Consider the following 24033-nt stretch of genomic DNA (forward strand, 5'->3'; position numbering starts at 1 on the left):
CCACCTCCCGGGGGCTCACCCCCCGCCTGGGCCACCACCCCCCGCCTGGGCCTCCACCCCCTTCCTGGGCCACCACCACCTTCCTGGGCCACCACCCACCCGCCTGGGCCACCACCCACCCGCCTGGGCCACCACCCACCCGCCTGGGCCACCACCACCTTCCTGGGCCACCACCCCCCGCCTGGGCCACCACCCCTCGCCTGGGCCACCACCCCCCGCCTGGGCCACCACCTACCTGGGCCACCACCCGCCCGCCTGGGCCACCACCCGCCCGCCTGGGCCACCACCCCCCTCCTGGGCCACCACCCCCCTCCTGGGCCACCACCACCTTCCTGGGCCACCACCCCCCGCCTGGGCCACCACCCGCCCGCCTGGGCCACCACCACCCGCCTGGGCCACCACCCCCTGCCTGGGCCACCACCCCCCTCCTGGGCCACCACCACCTTCCTGGGCCACCACCCCCCGCCTGGGCCACCACCCGCCCGCCTGGGCCACCACTACCCTCCTGGGCCACCACCACCTTCCTGGGCCACCACCCGCCCGCCTGGGCCACCACCCCCCGCCTGGGCCACCACCTACCTGGGCCACCACCCGCCCGCCTGGGCCACCACCCGCCCGCCTGGGCCACCACCCGCCCGCCTGGGCCACCACCACCTTCCTGGGCCACCACCCCCTTCCTGGGCCACCACCCCCCGCCTGGGCCACCACCCCCCGCCTGGGCCACCACCCCCCGCCTGGGCCACCACCTACCTGGGCCACCACCCGCCCGCCTGGGCCACCACCCGCCCGCCTGGGCCACCACCCCCCTCCTGGGCCACCACCCCCCTCCTGGGCCACCACCACCTTCCTGGGCCACCACCCCCCGCCTGGGCCACCACCCGCCCGCCTGGGCCACCACCACCCGCCTGGGCCACCACCCCCTGCCTGGGCCACCACCCCCCTCCTGGGCCACCACCACCTTCCTGGGCCACCACCCCCCGCCTGGGCCACCACCCGCCCGCCTGGGCCACCACCCCCCGCCTGGGCCACCACCACCTTCCTGGGCCACCACCCCCCGCCTGGGCCACCACCGTGGCAATAAAAAAAAAAGCGTGGTGGTCCTCTGACTGCTGGAAAGAGGGAGGTGGGCGGCTCTCCCAGCTTGTGTCCAGCCTCTCTGGGGGGTCCCAGGCGGCGCAGGGAACACCCTCCCCAATTCCGAACTGGAGCGAAACCCGCTTTAGGCTTCGAAGGCGCTGGCGGTGATTCCCAGCATGGGGGGAGGGCGGTTTCTCCTCTGTTGTGCTTCCCACGTTGATCTTTCTTAGCAAAGAGGAATTTTAAGAAAAAATAGAATGTATTATTCTATATTTCCCCCCCCCCCCCCCCCCTGATTTCTGCCTGCTGACAGCAGGGCCGGCACTTCGAGCTGCCACAGCGAGCGAGCTTTCTTAGCTAACATGTCCCCATCTTGAAGCCCTCGGGCACGAACGATCCGTCCCTCTTCCCCCGCCTGCCTGGGTCTTCTCCTGCCTCCCCTACACCAGCGCCACCACCAGCGTGGGTTGCAAGGGCCGTAACGAAGGTTTCTGGCCCAAAACCGCAGGGCTGAGACCCTGGGGAGGCTCTGGCCGTTGCTCGTGGGTGGGAGACGGCAGCGTCCCTCCCCGATGGGATCACGCCATGGGATGCCCCCTGGTTTTTTGGAGGGTAAGTGGGGCGAGACGGTGCAAGGGGAGACCATAGGGGCTGCCGGGGGCGGGGGGGGGGGGGGCGAGGGGGCCCAACGTCGAACCAGCTGGAAAAAGAAATCAAAAGCTCTGGAGAGTCTCAGGTGGTTTATTGTCAGACGGGACCTCCCAGCCGGGCGTCCCCTGGTGGGGCAACAGACAAGATTTAAGGCTTTGCAGGTGGCTAAGAACAAGCAGGGCTTCAAGAGGAATCCATCGGTGCTATCGAAGGGCAGCGAGATGTCAGGAACGGTGAAGACCACGGTGGCCCAGCCCCTCTAGCAGCTTCGGTGACGTCCCTAAACCGCCCACCTCCCAGCACCGCCTTGACCTTCCCCCCATGAATCTAGTTTCGGGGCTCCCAGCACCTCCCTGGAAGCTTTATGGCAACGTGACGCAGAGCTCCACGCTGGTGGGGGCCTCCAACCCGTAGGGTCCGGGTGGCCGGCACCTCAGTTTTCACCCGAGGGCGTCACGCCAGCTTGGTCTTGAATGCAGGCCTCTCTCTTCTCCCAAAGGCCGAGCTAAACTCGGGGACTCTGGCTCAGCCAGCAGGAATAAGCCTGCCCAGGCCAGACTTGAGTCCAGTTTCGTCCTGCCAGACGATCTGGCTGCGCCCAGCTCCGGTATAAAGGATTACAGGAGCAACGCCGTGGCCCAGCAGCGCGGTGGCTGGAGCACCGTCACCCGGGGAGGCGCTGGTGCACTGACCAGGCGCGCTGGGATCTCCGCGGAAAGTCACGGAGGGTTTGACACATCCTTTCTCCGGCCGAGGGCCTGAATTTGTACGCGGGTTGGGTGAAGGAGAGGCTAAACAGCTCTCCTGAGTGTAGACTCCTTCCACGGTTGATGAGGAGAGTCCTTCCACGGTTGATGAGGAGAGTCCTTCCACGGTTGATGAGGAGAGTCCTTCCACGGTTGATGAGGAGAGTCCTTCCACGGTTGACGAGGAGAGTCCTTCCACGGTTGACGAGGAGAGTCCTTCCACGGTTGACGAGGAGAGTCCAGCACACGGAAAGCACGATTTGCTTGTCCTATTTTGATGTCCATGTCTGGATGAGATGAGTTGCCCACCAGGAGTTCTTATTTCCCCCCTCCCTACTATAAAAGTGGCTCAAATGGTGGAAATCCACCCGTCAACCACCAACCGAGGAGAAGAAAACGCTGGTGGGAGCCCGGACTCCCAACTCGGGCGACTTACCCCGGCGCTCACCTCTTCCCATCAACCGAAGGAGGAGCTTACACCTCCCTGCAGGTCGCCTGGTGCTCCTGCACGCCGCAACGGCAGCTACGGGACGTCGGGCCAAGGGCTGAGGCTGGGCAGACCTTCTGCCACCTTGAGCGGGGGACACGGAGGACGGGCTGCCTCTCCTCCGCCCGCTGGCGGCTGGAGCGCTCGGTCGGGACCGGGGCAGAACGAGGTTTGGTGCCGCTCTTCCCCGGAGCGTTTCTACCCTGCTGCTCCTCACCACCTCGCTGTCGGATGGAGTGAGGTGCTTCAAGCCGCCCCCCTCACCGCCGGCGCCGAGCTCTCCGTGCCAGGACCACCGCGAGGGTCATCGGACCAGCGTGAGGGAGCCCAGCTCCACCCAGAACCACGGCCGGATCCGCTCCCCGGCGAAGGAAGCCGGAGGAAACGTGAAGATCGGCGTTTCGTTGTCGACGTCGAAAAACGCCACCTCTCCCCACTCGTAGTCGAGAGAGACCCGGATCTTTCTGGGGACCCGCGGCAGGTTCAGGAGGGTTGGAGGGGAGGTGAGGGCGCGATTCTTAAACCCCCACTGCTGCACCGCCCAGATCCCCTCCTCGGGATTAAAGCTGACGGGTCCCTTCCTCGGCAGGGACTCTTTGCTGACCCCAACGGCGCAGTACTGCCCCTCGGCGAGGTCCACCACCCAGCAGTGTCTCCCGGAGGTGAAGGCTTCGCAGCCCAGCACGCAAGGATCGGCGTCAAAGCGCTCGGGGCTGTCGGGAGACTCCTGCAGCAGGTACTCCCACCTCACGCTCTTCTGATCCTCGGAGAGGATGAGGCGGGGGTGGGCTGTCTCCGGGTCCAGCGTCACGTTTGCTGTGGAAGAGCGGGGAAAAAAACAAACAAAAAAAAAGAGGGCGAGGAGGAGGCTTCAGCGTATTTCACGCGCCCCTTGCCCCGGGACCGGTGCCTTCCTGGAGGACTAAGGGGGCGTTTCGTCCTTCTGCGGCTCCAGGCTCAATAACGTCACGTGCAACTTCGTCCACGCGACGCCGTTCGGCAAAGCACCACGTGGCTTACCCCTTTTTCCTCTTCCTCTTTCCCTACTCACCCATTTTTTCCTCCTCTTTCCCTGAAAACGCGCAGCGAAAAATAAATTGTTAGCGACAACGTAAACTTCGGTCCAAAAGCCAACGGGGTATTTGCAGAAGGGAGAGGAAAAAACAAAATGCACTCACTGTGCTGTTCAATGCATTTTCCTTAAAAGTAAAAACGAAATAAAATTAAAAAGTTATTTTAATGAGGGCTCCTCCCGTTCACGTCAATTTTTAATTTCCTCCCTTCCTCCCCAAAAGTAGTTTTCTTTTTTTTTTTTTTTTTTCAGCGTGAGATTAAACCGCTGTGAAACCAGACCTCGCGGGGACCTGTGCCTGCAACGTGACTTGTCAGTTAGGCCAAACCCCAGAAAACCAACCCAAACCGAACACCAGCTGCTTCAAACCGTGGGAGTCCAAAAAAAAAGGCAAAAAAAAAAAAAAAAAAAGCAAGAAAAAGCAGCTGCCAGGGGTCACGGCGGGGGGTTCGCTGCGATCGGAGCCGGCACGGGGAGGAAGGCGCGTGGGCGCTCCGGAGAGCCACGGCCCGACGCTTTCGCCGTTCGCTGGCCACCTCTGCGACGCCGGCGTGAAGCGCTCCGCAAAAAACCTCCCGGCCCACCTCCTCCCAAACGGCCCCCAGGCGTCCCGTCGCGGCTCCGGCAGGCGAGGAAAAGGGGCTACTCACGCATCTTCGCTCTGTATTCCTCTGAAAAGAGAGGGGACAGAAGCGGTTACCGCGCGTTTCTCCGCCTTTTTGGGTCACGGCTTTCTCGGCTCCCAAGGCAAAAGAACGCTTCCGCGCCCAGGGGCTGTTACCGCTGGCGTTGAGTATTGTAACGGGGTTGTAATTGCCATTATTTTGAATTTTTATGACGTATTATTTATGTACGTATTATAATTTACTGTTAGGTGTTTGTTATTAGTTATTAGAGCGATAACAAACAATATATCGTTATATACCAGAACCCCTGTGTAGACGGGACAACTGTATAACTGCTATATTCCACGTGCAATATTTAAGCCTAACGCCCGCCTCTTCCCACTTTATCCCCAGGAGCTCAGGTGTCCGTAACAACTCCCCAAAGCAGCTCAGGGGAAAGCATAAGGAGTGAGACACCCCTAAATAAGGACCTGGGAATCTCTCTCGCAGCCCAACAAAGTGACTCACCGAGCTCGGCGGCGAGTTCAGCTGAAAAGAGAGGGGGGGAAACAAACCAGAAAAAAGGGGGTTTCCATTAAAATTCGCATCAGGGTGATCCCGCGGGTCTTACAAACACCCAAAGTTCACGTCTCGGGGGAAGAAGCCTGATCCTCACCAATTTTTCTATCCCGTTTTTCTAAGGAAAAGAAGGAAAAAAATGAAAATTAAAGCTGTTACAATCTATTTTTTGCCTTCGCAAAGTACGAAAACACAGACCGCGCGTATCTGCTTAGCGGGGAGGCAGAGACAAGCACCCACCGGTTCCCGCAGACAGCTCGTCTTCGAGGAGAACGACCAAAAAAAAAAAAAAAATGCCGATTTTCGTTACGACCGTTACTGTAACTGAACTAAAAGCGGTGATTCCACGCACCGGGCTCCGTGGGCGGCGGGAAGGGGACGGACACGTACCGATCCTGGTGTCGCGTTCTCCTAAATAAGGAAAAAAAGAAAAAAGGGGGGAAACCCCCCCCCCCCCCCCCCCCCGAGTTATTCCCGCGTGCTCCCCGCTTCGCTGCGCGTGCTCAACCTCTAGGGAGAAACCCGACGTTTTTCCCATTCCCTACAGAGAATTACAAGAGGGTAATCTGCATTTTACGCAGATTAACCCGCCCGCTAACTGGCCTCCCCGATCCCACAAGCGGAAGATCGCGGCTCGCCCCCACCGAAGCCCAAACAGAAAGGAGATATCCGCACGGATCCGGTTCTTTCGCTCCCAAGGACTTACCCAGCGCTGCGCTGAGCTCGTCTAGAGAGGGCGAAAGGAAAAGGCGGTTTAGTTACGGGTGTCTTCCCCCCCCCCCGCCCCGGGACGCGCGCTGAAGGGCTCGCTGGGGGACCCGCCGCTTCCCTTCGGGGGCACGCTCACGGATTCTCCCTGCTCGTGGCTCTCAGCAGAGTCGCGCCGCGCCGAGGGGAGCCCTCGGCCGCGGAGAACAGACCCCAAACACCCCCTTCCCGTCCCCAAGGGAGCGGGGAGACACGAGCAGGCAGCGTCCGAGGAGGGCAAGGCTTTGCTCGGTCCTTTTCTTGAAGGACGACAGAACTAAGGCCCCTGTTTCCCAGCAGTATTTGCACCCCCCCCCCCGCTTTCCCGCCCCTCGGAAGGCAGAAGGCTCGCGGAGGGCACAACGCTTACCGATCCGGGCGGCCCGTTCCTCTGAAAAAGGGAAAGAAAGAGAAAAAAAAAAAAAAAAAGGGAAAAAAAAAAAAAGATCTTCAAAGTGTCCCCCATGATTTTTTTTGGGGGGTTTGTGTCACCTACAAATGCCAACGGGCCGTTTCCCTGCACCGCTCGTTAGTGGTGGTGCGGCTCGTTTTACTTTACCCGCGATTGGGTTTTTTTTTCTAAGCTGAGATCAAAAAGAAACCACAAAACTTGAAATGATGTAATAGAGTAAAAGGAGGCGAAACCCAAAGGGAAGGAAAAAAAAGGAGGCGAAACCCAAAGGGAAGGAAAAAAAAGGAGGCGAAACCCAAAGGGAAGGAAAAAAAAGGAGGCGAAACCCGAAGGGAAGGGAAAAAAAGGCGGCGAAACCCAAAGGGAAGGAAAAAAAAAGGAGGCGAAACCCAAAGGGAAGGAAAAAAAAGGAGGCGAAACCCGAAGGGAAGGAAAAAAAAGGAGGCGAAACCCAAAGGGAAGGAAAAAAAAAGGAGGCGAAACCCAAAGGGAAGGAAAAAAAAAGGAGGCGAAAACCGAAGGAAAGGAAAAAAAAGGCGGCGAAACCCAAAGGGAAGGAAAAAAAAAGGAGGCGAAACCCAAAGGGAAGGAAAAAAAAGGAGGCGAAACCCAAAGGAAAGGGAAAAAAAGGAGGCGAAACCCGAAGGGAAGGAAGAAAAAGGAGGCGAAACCCAAAGGAAAGGGAAAAAAAGGAGGCGAAACCCAAAGGAAAGGAAAAAAAAGGAGGCGAAACCCAAAGGGAAGGAAACAAAAGGAGGCGAAACCCAAAGGGAAGAGAAAAAAAAGGAGGCGAAACCCAAAGGGAAGGAAAAAAAAGGCGGCGAAACCCAAAGGAAAGGGAAAAAAAGGAGGCGAAACCCAAAGGGAAGGAAAAAAAAAGGAGGCGAAACCCAAAGGGAAGGAAAAAAAAAGGAGGCGAAACCCAAAGGGAAGGAAACAAAAGGAGGCGAAACCCAAAGGAAAGAGAAAAAAAAGGAGGCGAAACCCAAAGGGAAGGAAAAAAAAGGCGGCGAAACCCAAAGGGAAGGAAAAAAAAAGGAGGCGAAAGCCCAAGAAAAAAGGAGGCGAAAGGACTTACCAAGCTCTGCGGCGGTTTCCTCTGAAAGGAAGGAAATGAGTGAGATACTCTGGATTTCTTTGCTCGGTCGGTACCGGGCGAGGGCCGAGAGGGCCCCAGCTCTCGACAGAAACCTCACGGCCTCTCCCCCACACTCAAGCGACCGCAGGGGACCTGGGTCCTTTGGGTGGAGAAGCCTCTCCCACGGCGGTTCCGGGGATGCCAGAGCCAGCGGCCCTCCGCCCCGCCCCCACCCACAGCACCCAAACGCGCCCCAAAGGACCCGGGACAAAACCGAAACCCAAACCCACCTATTTTTTCATCACGTTCCCCTAAAAACAAGGAAGAAAAACAAGATTAAAATAGTTTTTAAGTCTCTGTTGATGTGTCGGGGGCAGGACTCTTCCCCAAACGCCACCTTCTCCTTGGCCATTTGCCACTAGAAACGGCACTTTCTGTCGGCTCTCGTTGCCCGCTGCCTAACCCCAATTTCTCGTTACGTCACAGTTAATATCTGGGCAACGAGGAACACCCCGTAAAGCTTTAGAAAAGCTTTTGTTAAACGTTAAAAAGAAAAAAAAAAAATTAATATTCACATACCAAGTTCTCCAGTGACTTCGCCTTAAGAAAGAGAAAAACATGGATTTCCATCAGATTCCGTTTATCCCCCGGATATTTTCTCCTTTCTCTACCATTATCTGTCCCCTTCTCTGTTAGAAGACCCCAATTTCCTCCACGTTTGCAGTTAAACCGTGGGGGAACGTACGAAGCTGCTTCCGACGATGACGTAAAATTCAGCTTTGTGCTAAATTTTCCAGCGTCGAACTTCCCCGGCGCGTTTGCTCCCTTCGCCGGCCGCGGTCACAGACCGCGGCGCCTCCGCCCAAACGCGGAAAAGGGCGAGAACGAACGCTGGGCGCTCGCTGTCGGCAAAGGAAGGGAACGACTTACCCAGCTCTCCGGTGAGGTCGTCTTAAAAGAGGGGAAAAAAAATAAAAATAGAGAATTTTCACCGCAGCGGCGCGCTCCCGGGGGGTTTCCTCAAAGCGAGAGGTTTCTCTGCCTTGGCAGGAAGGGAAGCGATGCTCACCCCCGCCTGGGTCGCGCTCCTCTGGGAACAATAAAATGAGGAGAAACCCACCAGAATTCCGATCAGTCTCCGTTATTTTAGGGCCGCCCCTCTTCCAGGCGCGGCTTGCGCTGCTACGACCCGCAACGAGCTCTTTTAACCCCCCATCCACGAACGGAACCCACGGGGAGTGTTCGAGGAACGAAATAAGACCCAGCCACGTCCGCCCGCACGTGACGAGATTCACATCCCCTTTATTTTGGGGGTTTTTTTGGGTCCAGCTCCAAAGAAAACAAAGACTTACCAAGCTCCTCCGAAGATTCGCCTGCAAAAAGCGGGGGAGGAGAGCGCATTTGGCATCGGCGGCCCCAGCCCCGCCCCTCCGCCCGCGCGTTTCGCGTCCTGCGAGACCGGTCGAGACTCCTCGAGGTTTTGGTTTAGTCCCATAATCAAACCGGATTTCAGTCCGGGGACTGACACGCGCGTAGCTCCGTGCGCGCGTGTCTGGATACACGCACACACACACACGGGTTGTTACGGAAATGTGCTATGAAAATGTAATTATTATAGTTAAATTTGTGTCTGAACGGTAATTTCTGCCTATAATAACTGTGTACGTGCACAGACGCTTTTAACCCACATACACAGCCACTAAATAATCATAAATATTAACGTGTTACTGTAGAAAACAGATATTAAAAATAAATAGATACACTTACAAACTCTTTTCAACGTTCTAAAGGTTTCAGAAGGGAAGGAAAATCTCACTCACCAGCTTCCCGGTCCTTTAGTTCCTCTAACAAAAAGAAAAAGAGAAAAAAAAGGTGAAACACAGATTTTTTCCCTTCCGGAACCCAGATTTTTCCAACCCAGATTTCTTCCCTTTTGGGATCCAGATTTTTCCCCTTTCGGGACCCAGACTTTTCCAACCCAGATTTTTCCCCTTTCGGAACCCAGACTTTTCCAACCCAGATTTTTCCCCTTTCGGAACCCAGATTTTTCCAACCCAGATTTTTCCAACCCAGATTTTTCCCCTTTCGGAACCCAGATTTTTCCAACCCCGATTTTTCCCCTTTCGGAACCCAGATTTTTCCAACCCCGATTTTTCCCCTTTCGGAACCCAGATTTTTCCAACCCAGATTTTTCCCCTTTCGGAACCCAGATTTTTCCAACCCAGTTTTTTTTCCTTTCGGAACCCAGATTTTTCCAACCCAGATTTTTCCCCTTTCGGAACCCAGATTTTTCCAACCCAGATTTTTCTCCTTTTGTAGCCCAGATTTTTCTCCCGGGCTACAAGCTCGTTTTTATTCCATTGCTGGTTTTTCCCTCTGCGCGACTGTCACTGTTTTGTTTTTAACGTCACCTGCACGAGCCCTTTCTCCGTCTACGCTTGTCTCAGAATCCATACACGACCACCCAACCCAAATCATGAGGAAAAAACCACCCCCAACCCCCCCCCCAAATCTCCCCCCCCTCGGTTTCCGACAGGAGGAACGAAGGCTTACCCAGCTCTTCCGTCAGCTTTCCTTGAGGAGGAGAAAAGAACATTCGCTCTGGTCAGCGCTTTTCCTCCCCGAGGACGCGAGAGGCTCCTGACGGGGGGAACTCGGGGAACCCCCGAGACGGGCAGACCCTTCGATGCCTCTTTTTTTTTTTACAGAATTCAGTCGATTTATTGACTTTTGCCCCAAAATACTAAGCCAAAACAGCAGCAGCAACACCACCCCGCTGGCGACCCCCCCGCACCCCCAGGGCACACGCATCCCTCGGGAAAGAGCGGCGACACTCACGGATGACGGCATCCTGCTTCCCTAAAAGCGAAACACACAAAGGAACAGAAATGAGGAAAACTCCGGGGTTTTTCCTCCCATTTTAGGTTTCCGCTAAATCTAAAGAGAAAGTCCCCCAGCTCGGCCAAATCGCCGAGCTACGCGCGCGCAGCTGGGGATATTCCTCTCCCTCTCTTTATTCCGGCATCAAGGCCGCTCGCGGCGGGGCGGGCGAGACTCCCAAATTTTGTGCGTGCCGCTCCACGGAGGGGCAAGAAAAAAAGAAATAAAAAACTCCGAGATAAAACTCGTGCGAAGAAAAACCGGACGGAAATTCTGGCGGTGACCGAGGACAGCGGGTGGGGTCGCCAGGACGTTTCCCCTCCAGCCCCCGGGGCGGGTTTTCTCCAAAAGCGCCGAAATTTCGGGATTCGTAACGAAGTCGCGGGCGGCTCCTCGGCGGGCGCCAGCCCGGCCGGTTCGAGGGGACCCCGCGTCCCCCCGCGTCCCCGAGACGCGCAGACGGACTCACACGCTGCCGCATCCCGCTCCCCTGCGAACAGAAAGGACTGAAATTATTGCCAAGGATTACCAAAAAAATCATTAGCGGGGGGGGGGGGGAGGGGGGGGGAGGGCAGCGCACTCACCCAGCAGCTCGGTGAGGCGCCCTTAAAGCAAAAAAAGACCCATTTTAACACCAAAATGACATATAGCGCGCGATTTATCGTATTTGTAGAAACATGGAAGGGTTTGGGTTGGAAGGGACCTTGAAGATCAGCTAGTAATTGGTAATATACCAATTATAACGTAATTTAGAACATGTATCTATAGATATTTATAACGTGTTTATGTGTTTGTAATAGATTTGTATAATACATCGGTTCCTAAATGCATAAAACATAGGGCAATAATAAATTTATATGCTTGTGACGTAAAAAATCTATATTTATGGTATAAATAACAAAGACTAAATAAAAATTATCAATAAAGAATGAAAACAATAAAAATAATACTAGAATGTGTAGAATATTCACAGACTTGATCTATAACTCACACAAAAAAGGTCTCGGACACGCTGGGGCTGCTCCCTGGCTGAGCCCGAAGCCAATTTGGCAGAATTTGGGGGGCCCCCCCAACGTGTAGCCCCCAACCCCACGACAGGGTCACGGGAAAACCAACATTTTTCATTTTCTTTCCGCCCCTTTCCATCCACTTCTTTTACTCTTTGAGCGAGGAACTGAAACAGCCCGGCGCGTTCAAGCCCCGAATTCTTGTTTTCCTCGCTCCCCGCGCGTGGCTTTGTGGGGGAGTTTCTGCGGAGAAACCCCTTTTCTAGCCGGAATGCTGGATTTCAACTCGAATTTTATTCAGCCTTTGGGTTAAGCAAGAGACCACCCCCCCCCCCCCCAAACCGCAGAGGGCGGGAGACGACACTTACTGATCTCCGCTTCGTTTTCCCCTAAAAGAACAAAAATAAAAGGGAATAAACCCCAAGGAACCACCGCTGTTGTCTCCACGTCTGGCCCCGCATTCTCACGGCAGCAATTCGGGTCTTTCAGTTATTTTCTTCTTTTTATTGCCCTCACTGCCCTCTGCCTAAAGACGCACCAAAGCCTTGGAGAAATCAGTATTGGCTGGTGACAGACAGGCTCAACCCCCCCCCCAAATCCAAGTATGACGCAACAAGTGCCCAAAAGGGGGTTGACCGGAGGACAAAACCACCCCAAAAGCCAATATCGACGCCCCCTCGGGTTCGGCTGCCGGTGTTTGGTGTCGCCTCCCTCCCTCCCTCCCTCCCTCCCTCCCGGGCGGCGACAGCCTCGCGCGGCCCCTGAGCTCATCCCCCAAAATAGCGAGCGAGCCGCCGGGGCACCGCGGGCAGAGCCGGGGGGTACTTACTGATTTTCACGTCCCGTTCCTCTAAAAATGGTAAAGAAACAAAAATCAGTGAGTCCGGAGCTGCGGGCTGGGCAGGCTCTGCCGGGGCTTTGCTCCAGAGCCGGTTTGCTGTCTGTACTATCGCTTGGAAAACGGTATTTGGGGGAAGATTTGTAATATTATACATGTAATTTATCGTTTACCGTTTAATCTACCGTTTAATCTACGGTTTGATCTCATCACATATATGACAAAACAGATTTAACTTCTGCAGGCATCCTGCTAAACCCAACTAAACCAGAAACTCCCCCCTTAAAAACCTCAGAGACAGCAGCAAAACCAACCAAAAAATCGACTTTGAGCAAAGCAGGGAAATTCCTTACCCAGTTCTGCCGCGTGTTGACCTTAAAAAGGAGGGAAAAAACAAATATAAAAATAACAAACCCGGGAATTTGATGATGTTCCTCTTTTCTCGACGGTGACGAAACCGGCAGGGTTAATTCTCACAACTAAAGGGAGGCACTTACGGAGTTTTCGATTGCAGTCCCCTACGGAATAAACAGAAATCAAGGATTATTCCAGCGCTCGGTGCTTCCCCAAAATCCAGATTAACGGGAAAACGACTTACCAACGTCTGCAGTGAGTTCACCTGAAAAAAAAAAGAGGGGGAAATAAAATAAATTAGGTTTAGAGCAAGTTTGGTGGGTTTTTTCGGCCAAATTTTCCGGTACAACGTTGCAAATTTTCCAAATTTGGTGGGTTTTTTCGGCCAAATTTTCCGGTACAACGTTGCAAATTTTCCAAATTTGGTGGGTTTTTTCGGCCAAATTTTCCGGTACAACGTTGCAAATTTTCCAAATTTTGTATTTTTTTCGGCCAAATTTTCCGGTACAACGTTGCAAATTTTCCAAATTTTGTATTTTTTTCGGCCAAATTTTCCGGTACAACGTTGCAAATTTTCCAAATTTTGTATTTTTTTCGGCCAAATTTTCCGGTACAACGTTGCAAATTTTCCAAATTTTGTATTTTTTTCGGCCAAATTTTCCGGTACAACGTTGCAAATTTTCCAAATTTTGTATTTTTTTCGGCCAAATTTTCCGGTACAACGTTGCAAATTTTCCAAATTTTGTATTTTTTTCGGCCAAATTTTCCGGTACAACGTTGCAAATTTTCCAAATTTTGTATTTTTTTCGGCCAAATTTTCCGGTACAACGTTGCAAATTTTCCAAATTTTGTATTTTTTTCGGCCAAATTTTCCGGTACAACGTTGCAAATTTTCCAAATTTTGTATTTTTTTCGGCCAAATTTTCCGGTACAACGTTGCAAATTTTCCAAATTTTGTATTTTTTTCGGCCAAATTTTCCGGTACAACGTTGCAAATTTTCCAAATTTGGTGTTTTTTTCGGCCAAATTTTCCGGTACAACGTTGCAAATTTTCCAAATTTGGTGTTTTTTTCGGCCAAATTTTCCGGTACAACGTTTCAAATTTTCCAAATTTTGTATTTTTTTCGGCCAAATTTTCCGGTACAACGTTTCAAATTTTCCAAATTTTGTATTTTTTTCGGCCAAATTTTCCGGTACAACGTTTCAAATTTTCCAAATTTGGTGTTTTTTTCGGCCAAATTTTCCGGTACAACGTTTCAAATTTTCCAAATTTTGTATTTTTTTCGGCCAAATTTTCCGGTACAACGTTTCAAATTTTCCAAATTTGGTGTTTTTTTCGGCCAAATTTTCCGGTACAACGTTTCAAATTTTCCAAATTTTGTATTTTTTTCGGCCAAATTTTCCGGTACAACGTTTCAAATTTTCCAAATTTTGTATTTTTTTCGGCCAAATTTTCCGGTACAATGTTTCAAATTTTCCAAATTTTGTATTTTTTTCCCAAATTTTCCTGTAAAAGCAGGGAGCGGTGATTTCCGAGCAATTCCAGTGATTTGCTGGGCAGAGGAACACAAACCCACCTATCTTCGTGTGCCGCTCGCCTAAAAGCAGTAGAAAACAGAAAAGCGTGCGTTACTCCTCACCGTTTCTGCCTCTCGCACGTCACAGTTTTATCTCTGTTCACGTAGTTTGGAGCACACGAGCATTTCTGCGCCGGTCCCCGTTATTCCCGTTTCCAAGGACTTAGAACTTTTCTACTCCTGCCTTTAAGACGCTGCTTTTCACCAGGGAGGTGAAGCTCAGGGAAACGGGCAGAAATGAGCTCAGTTTTGTTTCTAGAACTGCATTTAAGCCCTGGTTTAATATTTAGTTTGAAATTGAATCCTGGTTAAATATTTAATAAATACGGATAAAAAGCAATAATTTTTTAAAAACAAGAGCATATTTTAAATGTAATTGAAAAAATAGCAAACAGGAAGGAACTGGACTTACCAAGCTCCACTGTAAATATTCCTGAAACCAGAAAACGACATTAATTCCCCGTCAGAGTTCCCAAACGCCGCGACACGCCTCGAACCTGCGCCTCTCCAGCCCTTCTCAGCCCTTCCCGCGGGATTTCCACACCCCCCACCGTTATATTTTCCTTTTTCCCCCCCTTGAACTTTGGCTTCGGGCTCCCCCAGCCCTCGAAACCCAAGAGATCTTTCCCTCTCCCGACCCAAATTTAGTTTAAATCAAGAAACTCCAGCATTCCCGACCCAAATTTAGTTTAAATCAAGAAACTCCAGCATTCCCGACCCAAATTTAGTTTAAATCAAGAAACTCCAGCGTCCCTTCAACGCTGAAACACCAAGCGAACCACCCCGAGGTGTACGAGGAGGGAACGTCACTTACTGATCGTTGCGTCGCATTTTGCTAAAAAGAAAAAAAGAAAAAAGAATGAAATAAAATTGACACAGACACGGATCAGTTTTCAGTGCCTCTCGCTGCCCTCTCCCCCTCCCTCCCCCGCCATAATACAGGAAAGAAAATTACTGACCGATTTCCGCGGTGAGTTTCCCTAAAAAGAGAGAAACACCAGTTAATTTTGGACAGACGCTCCTCTCGCCTCTCTGGGCACAGCGTCCGTAATTCAAAGCTCACGTTAGAAAATACGATAACGTAGAGCCCGTTGTACAAAACAGGTAATAAAAACGCAGAGGCTGATCGTACGAAATAAAATTAAAAATTAAATTTAAAAAAAAAAATTAAAAAAATTAAAAACTATACCAGAGAATTACAACGGAGAGTAACGGACTGCAACGTAAAAAGTGAAGAAAAGCACCAATTCCAGTACTCCACCCGTTTAGGGGCGCTGGCGTGAGGCGCTGAACGCAGAAATCCCAGAAAAACGAGGAAACCGGTGCCCCGGCGGAGAGGGGCGTTTGGAAACCCGCCAGCCCCGCGAGGGGGATCCGCCTCCGCACCCAGATTTTACCCGTCGGGAGGAGAACGGCACTTACGAAGCCTCGAGTCTCGGTCCCCTGCGGGAAAAAGAGAGAAAAAGAGTAAAAGCCAGCGCTTTGGGGGGTGGTTTTTTTGTATTTTATCGCGACGTGGCACCACCCTCTGCCTGCAGGACGACAGGTCCCGGAGCCAAAGCTCAACCATTTCCTGCTGCGAAGCTGATTTTGCACATTTTTCTAACTACATTTTATTGAAGGACCCCCCCCCAAATCTGCAGGTGGGGCTCAAATTTTTTGTCGGGAACAACAGGAACGCCCGACTCTGCGCGGGGAGAGAGCGGGGCTGTCCCCAGGCAAGGAGCCGTGGTGAGGACCAGGAGGTCGGACCAAGGGCCGGCAGCGGTTCCTCCGACGTCATCCCATAAAATCACCCAAATATTTAAGTAAAACAACCCTCAGAGGAGGTTCTGCGCAAGGACCGGGCTTACCGAGCAGCGCAGTGAGTCTGCCTTCGAAAGGAGAGAGAAAAATCGGTGTTAATTCAAGTAAAGAGACAGAAATTGACCCTAGAAAAGAGGTTTCTAAGCCTAAACCCGTGTTTGGTGTTGAAAAGACAGAAAAGGACTCACGGATTTCTGCCGCCAGCTTGGCTGCAAAGAGAAAAAAAACCAACGTTTGTGTGTGTTTGGGTGGTTTTCCTCCGCGGGAAATGCAGAAGCGGGGGCTGAACTTGGGGGAAAAAAACGTCATTTTTGCCACTTTTCACGGGCAGGGCACCGGAGCGGCTCCCCTTCCCCCCAGCCAAAGGGGTTTTACCCCAAAAGTACAGCAAAGAATGACACTTACTGATTTTTCTATCGCGTTCCTCTGGAAAGAAAAGGAGGGGAGAGGGAAAAAAAAAAGAAAGGCAGAAAAATTATTATTAAATATTCCAGTGTTGGGCCTAGAGCGGGCCTAGAGCTTTTAGGCCAGGAACGTTGCTTTTTCCCCCCAATATTGCCTTTGTGCTGATTTTTATCCCTCGAAATGCTGCTCGTTAGTCAACCCGCAACAAGGAACGAAGGTTTTCGCAGGGAATTCCCTCTCTGCTCCCGTGTCTAGGGGTACATCAGCTCCTCAGCCCCCGCCCCGAGAGGAACCGCACTCACTGATCTTTGCGTCGCACTCGCCTAAAAAAAAAAGAAAAAAAAAAAAAAAAAAAGAAACCAAAACCGGAGAAATAATCAACAAACACCGCGAGAGGCCCAGCGGCCCCTCCCGCAGCCCGCCCCCTCCCGCGGCGCTCCGCCTTCACGCCGGAACACTCAATCCCAGCGGGAAATCTGCTCCACGGACACCCTCCCCTGCGACGTCGGTAACATTTTGAAAACACAAAGCCACAAAATATTCTATTTTAATGATTTCTTTTTGGTGTTTGTTTTTTTTTTTTTTTTTTAGCACCCGGCACTTTCGCATAATTGAGGCGAATTCTCGCTTTTAAGGAAATAAATCTCCTTACCCAGGTCTGACGTCAGCTTGCCTGAAATCAGAAAGAAATAAATGAATATTGAGTTTGAATCGGCGGAAACACGGAGGCGTCCCCGGCGCGAGGCGGCGCCGCTCGAGGCTTTTATTCGCACCAGAAAAAAAAAAAAAAAAAAAAAAAAGGACACTTAACTGATTTTTCTGTCACGTTCCTCTAAAAGAGAAAATAAAGAGGGGAAAAAACCGCCGGTCAGTAAGCGCTCGCCAGCCCCCCGTCGCATCATCCTCCGCCTCCAAGTTTTTGAAATATAGACGTAATATATTTATATACTCACATTTTTAAAAGTAATATATTAAAATTTTATTTTAAAGTGATAGATATCGTTATTTATATTCATATTTTATTATTTGATATATAATATATATACTTTTTTTAATTATATTTTATTATTTTTTAATATATATGTATAAAAGGCAAAATTTCAAATTAAACGAAAGGATTTTGTTTCCAGCCCAGATGGGGCCCAGGTGGGGTTATGTACACAGGGAGGGGGGAACAACCCCCTCCTTCCCCTAAAAACCGGACAAAAAGGAAGGAGGCCACTCACCGAGCTCCGCGGTCAAACTGTCTGAAAAAGAAAAAAAAGAAAAAAAAAGAGAAAAATAAATATCGTTTTTCTCCAGGACCTCCCAGAACACCCCGGACCCGAACTGGTCCTTCCTGTCCCCGGAAAATAAAGTTGTTCTGCATCCAAGGCTCCGCACGCCTCCCACGAAAGGCGGGAGGGTCGGAACTGGGAAGTTCTGCACAATTCCAGGGGGTTCAAGTCCCGCCGGTCGCAGGTGCGGGATCCCCCCGGCCCCAGATCCCCCGGGGCTCTGCGCTGGCTGCGGCCAAACGCGGCTTTGGCTCAGGAATTCCCTTTATTTTTGCCTTTGTAGCTACAGCAACCTGCGACCCCCTCGTTTTCTGTGCTGTCGGGCTTTTGTTCAATACTGGGTCCCGCTAAAAAATTTAATTTATCTCCTGCTTTTTTAGAAACAGGCAAGAGAAAGGGAACAAACGCCGGGCAAACCCGGCTGAAAGCTACACAGAAACGTCTCGGATGGGAGGTGAATCGCCACTCACCGATTTCTGCTGTAAGTTCACCTTAAAACGGAGAAATAAAATCAGGACGCGCGTCCCAGGACGGTTTGACGCGTTTTCTGCCCGACCCGAACTTGCCGTTTACAGCTCGGGGTCAGGGGCAGACCCCGGCGCGGAGGGGGCAGCTTGGGGGTTCAACAAACAAGACCTTCCCTCGTCGGCACCCGTTTGACAAGAGACACTTTTTTTTTTTTCCTCAAAAAAAGCGACACTTACCGATTTCTGCATCTTGCCCCCCAAAAGACAAAGAGAAAGAGAAGGGAAATGGCTCCAAGTTATTATTTTTTTTTTTTCCATCGCTTCTGTGTGTTTATTCTGTTCTCAGAGGCGCGAGGCCTCTGGTCTGGCTGGATTTATTCTTTTTACTACGCGTATGTTGTGAAACCCGCTTTATTCCAGCGCTGAGGCCGTTCGGTTTCGAGGGGCGGGGTTATTTAAAGAGAACTTTTAAGCAGAAGAAGGGCGCTTACCGTGTTCTGTGCCACGTTCCTCTAAAAACAACAGAGAATCGTTGTGTGTTATAAACACGATAAACCACGGGTCGGGCCCGGGAGCTCCGACGAGCTCCCGCGGGCGAGCGCGAGCCCGGAGAAGAGGCGAGGGGGGAGGCAGCGCGTCTGCTGGCCTGGCAGCGGGACCCCGACACCGGTTGGGGTCCCTTCGCCTGCAGTTGTGGGTCTTGACCACAAATTTAAGGCCTGGGGGGCGGGGGGGTGTGCGTGTGTGTCATCGCTGGCTGAACAAGCCCATCATCCCCTAGACAAAGCCCACCCTCCGGACCTCCAGGAGCCGCAGGAATCACCCCCCCCCAGGACCCCAAACGGACTCACCGAGGTCTGTGTCGCTCTCTTCTAGAGGAAACAAAGAGCCGTGAGTCCGGGTGCCCCGGCGCGCCGGTCACCGCGACGGCGCGTCGACGCTTGGGCGCGCGCGGGGGCGGCCGCCGACTCACCGGAGCCTTCGGCCAACCTCCCTGGAGGCAAAGCACCGTTAGCTCGAGCCTTCGGCACCGCGGTTCTGCCGCCGGGAGGAGGGAAACCCCCCAACCCAACCCAGGCACTTACGGATTTTTGCATCCCGGGAGTCTACGAGAGAGACGGAGAGAGGATTCAGCCCCCAGCGGGCCCGGGGGGGGGGTTGGGTTGCGCTGTACGGGGGGGTCTTAAAAAATGATGGTGTCCTGGCTTTTTTTTTTTTTTTTTTTTTTAATAAATTGACCGTGCTGTTGCCCAAATTACAGCGGTCGTGGGCGTTATCTCACAGGGTCTGGCACAGCCTGAGCGAGCCAAGGAAGGGCAGAGGAGGTGTGTCGGAAGGAGGCTGGGTTTGGAGGAGGAAGGAAAAATCCCACTTACCAAGATCTGCGCTCCTTTTCCCTTAAAAATAAGAAATAAAAGAGGAGAAAAATAGAATGAAATAGGTAAATATTCTAGAAATAAGGGGGGAAATAGAATAAAATAGGATAGAATAAAATAGGTAAATATTCTAGAAATAAGGGGGGAAATAGAATAAAATAGAATAGAATAAAATAGAATAGAATAAAATAGAATAGAATAAAATAGAATAGAATAAAATAGAATAGAATAAAATAGAATAGAATAAAATAGAATAGAATAAAATAGAATAGAATAAAATAGAATAGAATAAAATAGAATAGAATAAAATAGAATAGAATAAAATAGGTAAATATTCTAGAAATAAAGGGGGAAATAGAATAAAATAGAATAGAATAAAACAGGTAAATATTCTAGAAATAAGGGGGGAAATAGAACAGAACAAAATAGAACAGAACAGAACAGAACAAAATAAACTAGAACAAACTAGAACAGAACCAAATAGCAGCTACTTTTCGGACGGCACGGCTCTCCAGCCTAGCTGCACCCCTCTGGAGCCAGAGATGGACACAAATTTCCGTCATTGGCGGCCAAGGAAAGCCTCGATCCAGAAAAGCCGGCCGAGGGAAACGCGGGAAAAGCGACCCAGAAGCGAGCAGAGCAAGGACCGAACGCTCCCGGGCCCCAAAGCTGGGGGGGTTGGGCCCCAAAGCTGGGGGTGCTGGGCCCCAAAGCTGGGGGTGCTGGGCCCCAAAGCTGGGGTGCTGGGCCCCAAAGCTGGGGGGGTTGGGCCCCAAAGCTGGGGGGGTTGGGCCCCAAAGCTGGGGGGTTGGGCCCCAAAGCTGGGGGTGCTGGGCCCCAAACCTGGGGGTGCTGGGCCCCAAAGCTGGGGTGCTGGGCCCCAAAGCTGGGGGGGTTGGGCCCCAAAGCTGGGGGGGTTGGGCCCCAAAGCTGGGGGCCCCAAAGCTGGGGTGCTGGGCCCCAAAGCTGGGGGGTTGGGCCCCAAAGCTGGGGTGCTGGGCCCCAAAGCTGGGGGGTTGGGCCCCAAAGCTGGGGGTGCTGGGCCCCAAAGCTGGGGGTGTTGGGCCCCAAAGCTGGGGGTGTTGGGGGGGTTGGGCCCCAAAGCTGGGGGGGTTGGGCCCCAAACCTGGGGGTGCTGGGCCCCAAACCTGGGGGTGCTGGGCCCCAAACCTGGGGGGGTTGGGCCCCAAACCTGGGGGGGTTGGGGGGGTTGGGCCCCAAAGCTGGGGGGGTTGGGCCCCAAAGCTGGGGGTGCTGGGCCCCAAACCTGGGGGTGCTGGGCCCCAAACCTGGGGGGGTTGGGCCCCAAACCTGGGGTGCTGGGCCCCAAAGCTGGGGGGGTTGGGCCCCAAACCTGGGGGTGCCGGGCCCCAAAGCTGGGGGGTTGGGCCCCAAACCTGGGGGTGTTGGGGGGGTTGGGCCCCAAAGCTGGGGGGGTTGGGCCCCAAAGCTGGGGGTGCTGGGCCCCAAAGCTGGGGTGCTGGGCCCCAAAGCTGGGGGGGTTGGGCCCCAAAGCTGGGGGGGTTGGGCCCCAAAGCTGGGGGGGTAGGGCCCCAAAGCTGGGGGGTTGGGCCCCAAAGCTGGGGGGGTTGGGCCCCAAAGGAGTCGGGACTTGGCCTTCCCGTACCTGACTCCATCATCACGTTCGCTTCCTGACTGGAACCACCTCCAGGAGCTCCGTCAACCTGGCGGGACAAGAGGGACCATCGTTGAAGCATCGCGGCCGGGGAAACCCGGGCCTTGCCAGCGGCGCGGAGGAAAACACCCAGAATATTTTTGCCCGCGGGAGTAAACGCCGGAAGGGGGAAATCCATGGAGTCGCAGCAGCTTTTTCCCCCCTTTTTTCCCCCCCGTTATTAGAGTTTTCTGGTCTACGCGGGAGATGGTTGGGCGAAGGGACGTGGGTTTTGCGCCCTTTGCTTGCCCCTTATCAAGGCACCCGAGAGGACAGACTCCGCCACCACGTTTTCCTTCCTAAATCACTCCGAGCGGACAGGGAAATCCTCAGAACTTCGTTTTTCTGCTCAGAATCCTCCCAGCGTCCCGAGCAGCACGGCCGGAGGAGCTTGAGCGGCGGCTGCGGGAAGGCAAAGGGCCAAAACCGGGGTGGGAAACGGCGTCGGATCAGAGCGGGAAGGAGATTATTACGCGCCGTACGAACATCTCCCGCGAACCGCTAAGTCGGATAAACGCGGTGGGGAGGACCTAAATTTATGAAGAAACGGGCAAACCGAGCCAGGAGAGCGTCACAAAATTATTTCTGTGTGGTGTTGTCCTAAAAGGACGGAAAAAAACCCGCCAGAATTCATCCTGCTAAGCCTTTCCCTGTGTTTCAGCGCGAAATATGTATGATATATTTATATACTCATACTTTAACAAAGAATATATTACATTTTTATTTTTAAATAAAATATATTCTCTATTTCTATTCATATTTTGTTATGTTATATATATTAAAAAAGGCATAATTTCAAATTAAATGAGCGGATTTTGTTTCTAGCGCAGATGGGGTTATGTACACAGGGAGGGGGAACAACCCCCTCTTTCCCCTAAAAACCAGACGAAAAGGACGGACGGTTCACGCACAGGACTCCAAGCCTGGTTGGATCCAGGCTTCTCCCGCTCTCCCAGCGCGTCCCCCGGCCCCGCACCCAAGACCCCCCGCAGCCCCCCCGGCACCCAGCAACGCGACACCCACGAGTTTCGCCTTCCCCGCCTCTCCGGCGCTGGTGGGAAGGGGGAAAACACCCCAAATCCGACCAAAACAACACCCCAAAACCGACCGAAACAACCCCAAACCGACCAAAAAACCCCAAATCCAACGGAAAAAAAAACCAAATCCAATGGAAAAACCCCTAAAAATTGACCATAAAACACCCCAAACTGACCGAAACCACCCCAAACTGACCGAAACCACCCAAACTGACCGAACCACCCCAAACCCGACCAGAAAAGCCTCCAAATCCAATGGAAAAAACCCCCAAAGCCGACCAAAAACACCCCAAAGCCGACCAAAACCACCCCATAAACCGACCGAAAGCACCCCAAAACCGACCGAAAGCACCCCAAAACCGACTGAAGAAAGCACCCCAAAACCGACTGAAGAAAAACCCCAAACCGACCAAAAAAACCCCAGATCTGACTGAAAAACACCCAAATCCAACCAAAAGTACCCCAAAACCGACTGAAACCACCCCAAAACCGACTGAAACCACCCCAAAACTGACTGAAACCACCCCAAAACCGACCGAACCCCCCCGAAACCACCCAAACCCCCCCCAACCCCCCCAAACCCCCAACTTACCAAACCCCGCGGTTGCTTTTCCGCGACGCCAAAGTTGCCCAAACCGGGGCCGTTTTGCTGCCCGGGGGTTTTGCCGGCGCTACGGGATTTTTGGGAGCGCGGCGCCGCGGGAAAGGGGCACCCAGCCCCGCCGGGGTGGGGGGTGGGGGTGTCCGTGGGGCCGCGGCGAGGCGGGGGGAGCCGCCGCGGGGGCGGCAGCTGCGCTGGCAGCGGGGACGGTGCCGTCGCCTAATTTAGCCGTCGGGAATGCCGCGGTGGACGGGGAGTGGGGGCTGGAGGGGCCCCAGGGGGTCACGGCGGGAACTGGATCCTCCCGAGGGCCGAGCCGGTGACTTCGGCCACCCCGCGGGCGGTTTGGGGGGGGGGGGACACGACGCGGGAGCCAGGACCCCCCAAGGTGGGGGGACACACACACGGCGGCGGGTTCTGGCCCGAAAACGAAGCGCGAGGCGCAGCGCGCTCGTGCTTCCCGCCCTCCTCCCGCCACCGCTCAGCAGCGGGATTCCCCAATTTGGGTGGTTTTGAAGGAAACCACTAATCTCGCAGAAAACACGGCGGTTTTTGAAGGAAACCCACCAATCTCGCAGAAAACACGGCGGTTTTGAAGGAACCCACCAACCTCGCAGAAAACACGGCGCTCGGCCTCTCCTCGCTTCCAAGGCGCCCAGCCCCCCCCCCCCCCCCAGCGCCGAGACACGCGCTCGAGAATGAAATTTTTGCGCCAAAAGGGATTATTTTTTTGTTTTTTTTTGTTTTTTTTTTTTACTTTTGGGGGGGTCTTTTTTACAAAGCTCTGCGACGGGTTTTTTTCCCGAAACCAGAGGAACAGGCATCGAAACGCAGACCGGTCCCACAGGCACAGCCCCGAAAGATGCGTTTTCGCCCGTTAACGCGGCTGGAAGCAGCGCAAAGTTAGTCAAAAATGTCCAAAATCGTCCATCTCTCCCCTAATTAGTCACCTGACGGGGGTTTTTTTTAATAACCAGGAGAGAGAAAATACTCTCTGACGGTGCCGCTCACCCGAACTGGCTCCGATCCCTCCGAGTCAGCCGCCCAAACTGCCCGTCACGAGGGCAAACGAGACGTTCCGAGGGCGCTACGGCCCCGACCGGGGCAGAGGCGTGACGAGGAAGGGGCACGCTGGGCTCCGCTTCCGCCAGCGGCGTTTCCCACCCCCGGAACGCTGAGAAAATGGGCTGAAACCGCCCCAAAAGCCCACGCCAGCCCTCTCGCTGAGGCTGGGGGGAGCGGATGCCAGTTCTTGAAGGCGGGACCTTGGCCAGGAGCT

General features: G+C 53.2%; 2 protein-coding genes across 2 annotated transcripts in view; both read right to left on the minus strand.

The window, feature by feature from the left end:
- Window positions 1-24033, minus strand: part of LOC104342229 (uncharacterized) — a gene marked incomplete at its 3' end in the record, with an annotated part of 145339 nt that overhangs the window by 16939 nt on the left and 104367 nt on the right. The gene's annotated exons all lie outside the window — the stretch shown is intronic.
- Window positions 1801-19202, minus strand: LOC104345189 (uncharacterized; the record flags this gene model as incomplete). Its single annotated transcript, XM_086481349.1, has 40 exons — window positions 1801-3777; window positions 4013-4033; window positions 4140-4160; window positions 4684-4704; window positions 5167-5187; window positions 5315-5335; window positions 5458-5628; window positions 5924-5944; window positions 6335-6355; window positions 7455-7475; window positions 7745-7765; window positions 8034-8054; window positions 8385-8405; window positions 8524-8544; window positions 8807-8827; window positions 9275-9298; window positions 10008-10028; window positions 10293-10313; window positions 10804-10824; window positions 10919-10939; window positions 11710-11730; window positions 12171-12191; window positions 12533-12553; window positions 12677-12697; window positions 12778-12798; window positions 14111-14131; window positions 14523-14543; window positions 14925-14945; window positions 15070-15090; window positions 15533-15553; window positions 15964-15984; window positions 16105-16125; window positions 16322-16342; window positions 16624-16644; window positions 16974-16994; window positions 17133-17153; window positions 17548-17568; window positions 18917-18937; window positions 19039-19059; window positions 19151-19202. Coding segments are annotated over 40 exons (1515 nt in total), but the record flags the coding sequence as incomplete, so codon positions are not given.

This window comes from Leptosomus discolor, unplaced genomic scaffold (assembly GCF_034619465.1).
Source record: "Leptosomus discolor isolate bLepDis1 unplaced genomic scaffold, bLepDis1.hap2 HAP2_SCAFFOLD_117, whole genome shotgun sequence".
Taxonomy (NCBI): domain Eukaryota; kingdom Metazoa; phylum Chordata; class Aves; order Leptosomiformes; family Leptosomidae; genus Leptosomus; species Leptosomus discolor.